The sequence below is a fragment of the Apium graveolens genome, chromosome 3 (assembly GCF_009905375.1).
Source record: "Apium graveolens cultivar Ventura chromosome 3, ASM990537v1, whole genome shotgun sequence".
Taxonomy (NCBI): Eukaryota; Viridiplantae; Streptophyta; class Magnoliopsida; order Apiales; family Apiaceae; genus Apium; species Apium graveolens.
Window position 1 is genome coordinate 261,744,206 of NC_133649.1, and position 12,106 is coordinate 261,756,311.

Sequence of the window (12,106 nt, forward strand, 5' to 3'; positions counted from 1 at the left end):
GTAACTTAGGGGGAAATCGTACTGAAAGTCATACTGATCCAGCAATTGTCCAAATGTTGGGACTGATGCAACAACAAGTGACGCAAATTGCACAACAACAACAGCAGCACCAGCAACAACAACAATAATTAGCAGCTCCACCTACAATGACTTTTAAGAATTTTCAAGATGTTAATCCACCCGAGTTTAAATGGAGTGTTGATCTAGTGGAAGCCAATGCATGGCTTAAGGAAATAGAAAAAGCGTTTGATTTGGTTGGAGCAGGAGATGAGTAGAAAACCAAGTTTGTCAGCTATTTCCTAAAAGGGGAGGCATACTACTGGTGGGAATCTAAAAAGGCATTGGAGAGAGATCAGGTGGTGACCTGGAAAAGATTTACATAATTGTTTTTAGAAAAATATTTCCCGAGGCATATAAAGAAAAAATGGAGATTAAGTTTTTGAGTTTAATGCAAGATTATTTGAGTGTTGCAGGAATATAGCGAAGTTCACAGAATTGGAAAGATTTGTTCCAGTTCAAGTTGACATAGATGAGAAAAGAGCAAAAGGATTCCAACAGGGATTAAAATATTGGATTCAAGATAAAGTGGCTATGTTTGAAATGACTTCTTATATGGCAGTAGTTCAGAAGGAAATAATTATTGAAAGTAGAAGTGATACATCTAAAAAAGAAATGGATGTAGGGAAAAGGAAATTAGAATCTTTAGGACAACAACAGAGTAATTTTTAGGGTCGTTTTAATAAGAGGCCAGAGTTTCAGAAAAATAGAAATTTGGGATTCTGGAGACCATCAACTGAGAATGGGAACCAAGATAATCAGTTCAGGAGCCAGAATCAGCAAATATTCAACACTTCTCCCACACCCTATAGCAGATACTTTGGTGGAAGACATGTTGGGAACTGTCCAACCAATGTGTTATGTTTCAAGTGTGGAAAAAAAGGGTATTTTGCCAATAAGTGTCCAAGTTTGATTCAAAGCCAGAGACCAGGAAATAATTATTTTACATGTGGAAATCCAGGACATCACTCCAGAAGTTACCCTACATCAGGAATGGCCAATAACACACCCAGGACTGTAGGTGCTCCATCTCAAAGGGTGCCAAGGATTGAAGGACCACCAGCTCAACCCAAGGCCTGAAAATTCAATATGTCTATGAAGGATGCAGTTCAGAGTACGGATGTTGTTGCAGGTACGCTTCCAGTAAACTCCGTAAATGCTAAAGTTTTAATTGATTCTGGAGCTACAAGGTCATTTATTTCTAAGGATTTTGTTGATAAACTACATTGTAAAATAGAACTGTTAGACAAAGAGCTAATGATAGAGTTAGCTAATAAAAATCAAGTTGCAGTAGATCAAGTATGTCCTAGGTGTGACATTGAGATAAGAGGACATCATTTTCATGCCAGCTTGATACCTTTTAAGTTGGGAGAATTTGATGTTATTCAAGAAATAGATTGGTTTGCAGAAAATAATGCTCAGATTGACTGTAAGAATAGAAAGGTGAGACTTCAAACAGTGGATCAAAAGAAGAAAGTGGTATTCAGAAGGAATAAACAAGAAAAGAAATTTTTATCGATATCTCAAGAAAAGAAGTTATTTCTCCAGAATTGTGAAGCATTTTTAGCCAATATAACAGATACTAATAAGGAGATTCCAAACCTAGAAGTTGTTCCAATAGGCAATGAATTTCCAGATGTATTTCTAGATGATCTACCAGGGTTACCTCCTGACAGAGAAATTGAGTTTGCTATTGAATTAGCACCAGGGACAGAACCAGTTTCCAAAGCCCCATACCGGATGGCCTCAGTTGAGATGAAGGAATTGGTAGTTCAGCTGTAAGATCTTTTGGATAAAAGAATTATAAGACCAAGTATATCTCCATGGGGCGCACCAGTTTTGTTTGTCAAAAATAAAGATGGGAGTATGCGACTGTGTATCGATTACCGGGAGCTAAATAAGTTAACCATTAAGAATAAATACCCATTACCAAGGATTGATGACCTGTTTGACCAACTAAAAGATGTTATATGGTTTTCTAAGATTGATTTAATATCGGGATACCATCAACTGAAGATCAAATTAGAAGATATTCCAAAGAAAACTTTTAGAACCAGATATAGACACTATGAGTTTTTGGTAATGGATTTTGGATTGACAAATGCACCGGCAGCTTTCATGGATCTGATGAATCGAGTATTCAAAAGGTATTTGGAAAAATTTGTGATTGAATTCATAGATGATATTCTGGTTTACTCGAAGACAGAACTAGAGCATGTTAAACATCTAAGGATAGTTTTGGAAATATTGCGACAGCAGAAATTGTACGCTTTCAAAGTGTGAGTTTTGGTTACGAGAAGTACAATTTCTCGGGCATGTTATCAGTAGTGAAGAAGTGAAAGTAGATCCGTCCAAGATTGAAGCCGTAATCAATTGGGAGACGCCAAAGATACCAACAAAGGTAAGAAGCTTTATGGGATTAGCGGGCTATTATAGAAGATTTGTGCAAATTTTGCAAGGATAGCTACTCCACTAACAAAGCTTACCAGAAAGAATGAGAAATTTGAATGGACGGAGAAGTGCGAGGAAAGTTTCCAATAATTAAATAACAAATTAGTATCAACACCAGTACTAGTCTTACCAGATGATCAAGGAAATTTCGTGATCTATAGTGACGCTTCACATAAAGGTTTGGGATGTGTTTTGTGTAACATGATAAGGTGATAGCTTACGCGTCAAGGCAACTAAAACCACATGAACAGAAGTATCCAACTCATGACCTAGAGCTAGCAGCTATAGTCTTTATATTAAAAATATGGAGGCATTACCGTTATGGAGAGAAGTGTGAAATCTACACGCACCACAAGAGTTTAAAGTATATCTTCACCCAGAAAGAACTGAACATGAGGTAGAGAATATGGGTAGAATTGATCAAGGACTATGATTATGCAATCAACTACCATCCAGGCAAGGCAAATGTGGTGGTAGATGCTTTAAGCAGAAAGGAAAGGTTGAATATGATCACTTCATCCGAGGAATTGATCAAGGAATTTGAGAAGCTTAAAATAGAGGTCAGTATTTCAAGTATGTCTGCACATATGATATGTGTTATGTCTTTTCAACCGGAATTTCTAGAGAAGATAAGAAGATGTTAAGAGGAAATAATGAGCCATGAACAAGAAGAATCAACAGGAGAAGAATTAGGAAGCCAAAAAATGACAAAAGGATTCTAAGATTTTCTTCCAGGATATGGATACCTAATGTGGCTGAGCTAAAGGAGGAAATTCTTTGAGATGCTCACAACTCCAGTTATGCAATTCATCTAGGAAGTATGAAGATGTACAGAGACTTGAGAGAAAACTTTTGGTGGCCAGGTATGAAGAAAGAGATTGCGGAGTGGGTAAGTAAATGTTACATTTGCCAAATAGTTAAAGCGGAACATCAAAGGCACAGTGGATTGATACAGCCATTGAACATTCCAGAATAGAAGTGGGAACATTTTGTAATGGAATATATAGTTAGATTACTGAGGACCAAGGCAAATTATAATGCAATTTGGGTTATTATTGACAGATTGACTAAGTCAGCATATTTTCTTTCTATCAATGAGAGATTCTCATTAGATAAATTGGTTCAGTTATATTTGAAGGAAATTGTGGTTCGACATGGAGTTCCAGTGTCTATAATTTCAGACAGAGATCCTCGATTTAATTCAAGATTTTAGAAAAGTTTTCAAGATTATCTAGGAACAAAGTTGAATATGAGCACTGCATATCATCCGCAAACAGATGGTCAAAGCGAAAGGACAATTCAGACTATCGAGGACATGTTGAGGGTTTGTGCTTTAGATTTTAAAGGCAGTTGGGATGAACAGTTACCCTTAGTTGAATTCTCTTACAACAACAGCTACCATGCAAGTATCGGAATGCCGCCATACGAAGCTCTATATGGTAGAAGATGTAGATCTCCAATTTTTTGGGACGAAGTTGGTGAAAGAAATATTTTGGGTCCAGGGTTGATTCAGAAGACAAAAGAAAAAGTGGAACTTATTCGGAAAAGGTTAGTGGCAGCTTAAGATCGATAACGTAAATATGCTGACCCTGCCAGAAAAGATATGGAATTTAATGTTGGAGAAGCAGTACCATTAAAGATTCTACCTTGGAAAGGCTTATCTAGATTTGGAAAGAAAAGAAAGTTGAGTCCCCGCTATGTTGGACCTTTCGAAATTTTGAGGCGTGGGGGAAAGTGGCATATGAATTGGCTTTACCACCACACATGCAACATATCCATAATGTGTTCCATGTGTCCATATTAAATCATTATTTTCCTGATTCTAATCATGTGATAGAGTATGAACCAATCGAGATCCGACCAGACTTATCTTTTGTAGAGCGACAAGTACGGATTTTAGACCAGCAAGATATGTAATATCCGGGATATGACGAGTAATTATTTTTTTAACAAATAAATATTATGTGATTATTATATGAATTTTGGTGAATTATCTGTGAAATGGTATCTGTGTTGGGATATGTAAATATGATATAATTTGAGTATTTTAATTTTTAAAAGTCCAAAATAAAGTATAAATAATTGTGATATTTTTCTATCAATTTTTATGTTGATTTATGATTTTATAGAAAATTTATGGATTTAATAAATTCTTTTTCCGAGTATTTATAAACTATTTAGTATAACCGGGAACCAGCCGACCTCATCCATTTTTACGTTTTTATAACCCGAAACTCTTTCGAGAACTCCTTCCTAACCTAATTGCAATATTCTGAGCATTTTCTATGTTTTGACTTTTTTGATCCGGCGTACGGTTTGTCCTGTGCGGGTCCCGGCGCAATATTTTCGATACAAGATTCGTTTCGGTAAATCAATAAAACTCGTATTTTTGATAAACGGGATCTTTTTATTAAACTATTATAATTATCACCTCGTAATACGTGTAACCAGGCGCTGAGACCAAGACCGCAGTACAAATTGTACAGGTTTGGATAATTATCCCGAAATCGGTACCGTTTTGGATCTGTTTTTATAAATAAACATAATATTTTATATCAGGTATGATCAACAGGCTACCAATATTCCGTAATTATAAATAACCCTTACCGTATTTTATTTTGTATAGAAAATCATTTGCAGTCAATAATTATATAATTTTACAGAGAAAATCTATATATTCATATAAACTTTGAAGAATCAAACAAGCTTTTCGAGATGTTATCGGAATCCGTTTGGAAAGCTCGAGTACTCAAAACGAAGCTCTTGAAACATACTATCAGATTCCAGAACTTGTTTTTATGCAGAATCAAAGGTTATTTTTCTATATTTTTATTTAATTTCGAATTATTTTGATTTAAATTATGAATTTTTGTTCGAGAGATTATTTGTATGATTTGATGATTGCATGTTGTAGAGCTTTTCTTCCTGATGATTTTGATATATTATATGACTGATTTGGAGTTCAAGAACATGCTCAAAACTGGGTTTGATTTTCGAAACTGTACATTTTGGTTTATGTATATTATGAATATGTTCAATTGAAATTAGGGGGTTTTTTCCTTAGGGATTATTGGGTTGAATTGTTTGCACCAATAGGTAGATCGTTGAAAGGGGAGTCGATTGGTACTAGTAGCATGAATAGACGATACCGGGAAAGCGTTGGTCGTAAAATCGATCGTGGCGGCGGCGTAATTTTCCAGCTACTTTTCCGGCTTACTCATCAAATTTCTGGTGAAACTACTCGCGTAATCATGTTCCTGGAAAGATAAGCTTTAATCCCTATTATTTTGGAATGGTTCTGGGCAGTTATCAGGTCGCCGGAAAAGCTCATGGCCTGCGACCATGGCCTCCCGGCGACGGGGGAAGACTGTAAAAATTACAGTTTGGCCCCCGAGGTTTTGCACAGTTTACACTTCTGATATCCTAGTTTTAAAACCTTGCAAAAATCGTACTCCTGTTTAGATTATTTACAAAAATGATATTTTCTTTTTATAAATATTTTCAGAAAATGTTTTATCTATTTTAAAATTCCAAAAATCAAGATTTTTAATTTCTGGAAATTATTTTTTAATTTAAAAATAAATCTTAATTATTTAATTAATTAATTTTAATTGATAATTAATTATTTAATTAGTCAATTAATTTAAATATTAATTGATTAATTAATTATTTAATTAGTTATTAATTAATTTTAATTGATTCAATAAATAGATTTAATTATTTATTTTTGATTTAAAAATTCTGAAAAATAGTTTTGAGCTTTAAAATATTATTTTAAATTATTTCAAAGGCTCGATAATTATTATAAAATTATTTTAAAGTCAGATTCGGGTATTCGAACCCTATTATTTAATTATAAAATGATTGAGAGTCTCGTTTTAATTTCAAAAAATGTTCAAAAATTCATATTAAATACCTGAAAAATTATTTTGACATCAAAGCTTCTTTGGAAAAATATTTTCATCGAATGTCTTACGTGTTATGTGCTATATGTGAATTGATTGATGTGTTATATGTGTATATGTTTATTGTTTGACTATTTTAGTCATAACTTTCAATCCGTAAATCGGATTTGGGTAAAACGAAGGGTAGATGAAACCTTATGACGTCTATGTGACGATTAGAATAATGTGAAATGAATATTGATAGATACTTATGGTGCCTAGAAGAATAAGAAAGGCGTAGAAAAGGGAAGTAGGTGATCAGAAAATAGAATTGATGCGTAGAAAATAAAGCAAATGATCAGAGAATAGAAGCGAGGCATAGGAAGAGTAGACGAGTGGTTGTTGAATAGAGTCATTATACTAGTACAAATGAATTTGGAATCATTTGTGATAAGGCAAGTACTTCTAAACCTTTCTCAAGATATAGTGCAAATATTTCTAAATTTTCTTGTGACATATTGTTAAGTATTCAAAATAGCTTTGTTTTATATTGTAAGTACTTTGAATCATTCAGCCTTGAACCCGGATCACATCATCTGATCTTTTAGCCGTATGCCTTATTCCTTGTAAACCATTCCTTGTTGATTTACCAGATACTAAACCACACAAATATGATACTACTCCATAAATATATACCCAGCATATACCAAGCACTGGAACGGAATTTTTGGAACATACAAAAACCTTTATACTCAACCATACCTTGTGACACCAAAGAATTAAACCTTGTAAAAGCATTGTTCATCTAATACCTGATTCTCCTACAGACTGAAGGCCATTTCTTATACATACTTTGATATACCCTCGTGATACTCATGAATTGCACCATACTTTTATACAAATGTTTATTTACTGTTGATTATGATCTTGTTTTATTAAGTTATATTGTTTATCATATTGAACTGCTTTAGAATTGGATAATTTTCTTTATGTGGACCAGATTCGTGGTCAGACCAGATTGGTGGTCGAATTAGGCCAATGTGTGCCTTGGATCCAGTTTATAGAGTAGAGTTGTGTGCCTTGCTCGGGGTTAGTGCGTGACTGATCAGCAGCCTAACCTTGGTTTAAAAAGTTAAAAATGAATATCCAATTCTAATGATTATTTAACAAGAAACTTGATTCCTATGAATCATCTTGTTTGATTATTGTTTAACCTTAGTTATCATTATTTTGACTTGCTGAGCTAGTTAGCTCACTCTTGCGAATCTTTTTATGTATTCTACAGTTAAAAAGGATATGGTTGATAGCGAGGTTCCTCAGTCCAGAGTACTGGCTATGATTCCAGGTTGAGTTGGATCGAGCTTGCAGGAGCTTATTATGATAGTGAGATAGTAAGATTGTAAGAATAATTTCATTATCAGTGGTAAGTTAAATTAGTTGGGGTTTGGTACGTTGTAATAAAAGTTAAGGTTGTGGCTTATTTTCATACTTTAACCTTTTACGATCTGTAGTTATGTAAAGCAGGGTCGTTGCAAATAATATTTCTTATACAGGTTTATATATTGTGTATGTATTGTGGACCCCATACTTCTGACCCGGGTTTGGAGGGTGCCACAGGTTGGTATCAGAGCTACAGGTTATAAGTCACTGAAAAAGGCCTATATTGTCGGGATTGGGTAGAGGGTTAGGAATAGGAATAGGATGTCATAAGGGTGAGTGCGGCTGTATAGTAGGTTTTCAGTATGATTCGTCTTGCGATTCAAGATTCTTAGCTTGCGATGTGATTTCCAGACAACGACAATGGCAGATCCTGATTTCCCTGTATCATCTGATCATTTGGAGCCTTCCGTTCGAGGATCGTCATCTTTTCTCAGATTTGATTTGCACCTTGTTCTTCCATCGGTATTAATGGTATTACCTTCTGTTATAACAGTTGCACCTCTTTAAGCTATTCTGCGCTATTTTACCACTTCTTGATATGAGACTACCTATTTAAGAACCTCCATCTGTTTATTCTTATTTTACTGGACATTCGACTGTGAGTGTATCTCTTCAATTTACCCTACACCCTGTTCTATACCCCAGTTTAAAACTTGTCCTATAAAGCAACAATACCTACGAGGATGGATTCGGGAGTTACCGTAAATGGTGAGTACTTGAGATATAAATAAAGGTGAGAAGAAGTTTAGAAAGAAGATTCAAGTGTTCCGGAGGATAGTTGCTACCAGGTTAAAAGAAGCCATTAGTGACTAGGCCACCCATGACTAGCTTGTGGAATGGATTAGATGAGTTTTGAAAGAGAGTCAGAGAAGATTATGGATCTGCAGATTTCTTGAAGTTAGATAATGGTTTTATGACGATGTGATATATTTATAGTAACAGTGTGATGTGATATCAGCCGATTTATTGACTATTGGATAGCCTGTTCTACTTAACTACTGCAACAATGATGACGGGAGTATTACCGGTATGGAAGCTTTGATATGAAGCTACGAATAAGATAACGTGCAACGACAACTGGAATTTCATTGATTAAGAAAGACAAATGGACCCAATAAAGGAGAGAAGATAAGTGGAAGTGAATGGACCTTTATGTGATCATTTCTTTAACTTGGTACCTTGTTATAGGAAGGACAACAACCAACTCATATAGTAAGGACAACCGGATATGTGATTTTCAAAGTGTTTAAACAAGTTTTCGAAAAAGATTTTCCCTTATAAAATTTCTAAAAGCCTTTTTGAATAAATAAGTTTTAAAAAAAATGGGTTGTCAAGTTACTACTTGAGTTTCTTGTTTGTTATAGACCAGATTACTTAGAAAGTACGTGTTCCAGAAATTAGTACGATTGATTCCGAGGGCCAAGTGGACCCGCTATTACGAAGAAGTTTTGATTAATCATAACAGCAGAGTGTGAATTTTGTTTGATGAGATTAACAACAGAACCAGAGTACGGAGAAGCTATTCATCCAGTTGCAGAGACCATTAAAGTTTAAAGAATTTATTGATTTAAAAGGAGCCTGAGCCTGGCCGAAGAAGATTGGAAAGATTTCCAGACTTTTCTAAAGGAAGAACATTATAACAAAAGAATCGATATGTTGAATAATTGGTGGTTATTTTAATTTGCAAAGATAAAACTTGAAGTTATCTGGTAAGAGCTCAATTATGATCGAATTGTTAAAGTATTATACATCCAGGTATGAAGCTAAAGACACAAATAAGTAAGAATATATCCTAGTGCTTAAATTACGATGACATTTCAGCGGACTTTCTGAAGTTATTAAATGAATCAAATGGGATTTATTGATCGAACAAGCTCAAAAGATATACATAAGTGAAATGTGGATGGCGACCAATAGTATCTTCTTTTCTCCAATGTTACAGCGTATATTCTTTTTGATTCCTAAATATGTATGAACTTCTTTCATTAATAAATTCTTACGGTGATAAGAAAAAGGAGGATATTGCATTCCTTTTAAATTTAATTATTCCCCTTAAGTTTTGCTTTCTGATTCGGACAAACAGTGTTATGGTGAGACGCTTTGTCGGAATGACGAAGAGTCGGGTGGGACACCACCTAATTATGTGTTGTATGTTATATGGTATGAAAGACTGGCCATCTTAAGTACCAATGTGGTTGTCTCATTCATATTCAAATCATTACTTCTTCTTTCTTTTCAACTCTAAGTTTATTAAGTTGTGAATCCTTCTAGTTGTTTCGTTGTAGTGTCATTCTTTGTAAAAGTTTTTCAAACAAAATTCAACGTATCCTGAATCAAGCGGAGGAAGTTCCATCTACCTCTCACGCATGGAAAGAAAATAAGGGCATATGGCGAGGATTGCAAATCAGTAGCCCCAGTCAGGGATGCACTAAGAGCCAAGGGAATCTACTCCAATAAGGAATACATTTCCAAGAACGAGAGTTTATGATTTGTCTATGAAATATGTTATTCAGAATACGGATGTGGTGACGTGAATTATTATTGTGGATACCTTATGCATTAAAGTATTAAAGATGTGGAAGCAACTTGATTGTTTATCTCTCAAGGTTTTGTTGATAAGAGGAATTACTCTGTTGAATTGATAAGATTATGACTAAAGGGCTAGCAAATCAAGAACGTGTAATTGTTAAATAAGTGAGTACCCATAATAGAATTGAGATTTCTGGCAATAAGTTCTGAGGATTTGACATCATTTAAGATACAAGAATTTGAAATTATTATAATAAATGGACTAACTTTTTAAGCGTGATGCCCAGATAGATCGTCGTGATGAAAATATAGTTCTGAAGACGCCAAATGAGAATATGATGAGGTTTAGAGGACGAAGGAAGGTAAAGAATTTGTTAACAATGATTTAAGCTAAAAGGTTACGGTGACCAAGATGTAAGCACTATGACGATTATAAATAAAAGTCAGGAGCAAACAGAATTTGAAGATTTTATAGTTTTAAGATATGTTTCCAGACGAGTTACCAATATTTCCTTCAGATAGAGAAATTGAGTTCATGATTGACTTAGCACCTGAAATGAAGCCAGTGTCCAAAGCCCCGCATAGAATGGCGCCAGATAAAATAAAGGAGTAAGCAAAGTAAATGCAGGAGGTGATTAGAAGTGGAAGCAATTGGACCTAATGTACCCCATAAGGTGTACCATTATTATTTGTTAATAAGAAAGATGGAAGTATAAAATTATGTGTCGATTAGCGGAAGCTCAACAAGTTTACTATCAAGAGCAAGTATATGTTACCTCGAACCAATGATTTGTTTGATCAAATGAAAGAAGCAAGGTATTTTTATAAGATTGATTTAAGACTTGGTATTTTACCAATTGAAGATTGAACCTATGGATATATCAAAGATAATTTTCATAACTAAGTACTGTTGTTATAAAATTCTAGTAATGTCATTTGGATTAACCAATATACCAGTAATATTTAAACTTGATGGACATAATCTTTAAGGAATATCTGGATAAGCGGTATTTGTGTTACTTAAAGTCAACGGAGGACCATGCGAAGCATTTAATGACAACTGGGGAGTCGGAGAAGAAAGAAGTTGTATGTAAAGTTTACAAGGTGAGAGTTTTGATAGCAGGAAGTATAATTCTTAGCATAAATAGTCAATGAGGAGAAAGCCAAAGGGAATCTAACAGGGATTAAAGTTACTATGAATAAAGAAAGACCAAAAGCACCAACAAAAATAAAAAGTTTTATTATTAGCCGGTTATTATCGGAAATTTGTATAAGAGTTCTTGAAGATTGCAAAACCTTTGATGAAGCTTACTAGGAATAGCGAGGAGTTTATATGAAATAGGAAAGTGTGAAGAATGTTTTGACGGAGTTAAAGGAGAGAATGGTCACAACACCTGCTTTATCACTTTGAGAGGATCAAAGAGATTTTATAGTCTATAATGATACTTCTCTTAAGGGAATAGGATGTGTGTTGATGCAGTACAATAAAGTTATTGCATATGCATCTAGACAACCGAAACCTTATGAGCAGAAGTATCCTACTCATAACTTGGAACTAGCAGTAGTAGTATTCGCTTTGAGAATTTGGAAAACATTACATTTATGGAGAAAGGTGTAGGATTTATACGGACCATAAGAGTTTGAATTATACATTCACAAGGAAAAGCAAATGTAGTTGCAAGCGATAAGCAAAAAGGATAAAGTAAACATAGAGATTGCACCAGAAAAAGTTACCTATAAAATTT

General features: G+C 34.4%; 1 protein-coding gene across 1 annotated transcript; it reads left to right on the forward strand.

Annotated features, from left to right (window-relative positions):
* The first annotated feature begins 1,146 nt into the window (after positions 1-1,146).
* On the forward strand, positions 1,147-1,839 carry LOC141714980 (uncharacterized). Its single transcript, XM_074518470.1, has one exon. It carries the CDS (start codon positions 1,147-1,149, stop codon positions 1,837-1,839), a length of 693 nt encoding a protein of 230 aa, XP_074374571.1.
* Positions 1,840-12,106: the final 10,267 nt, after the last annotated feature.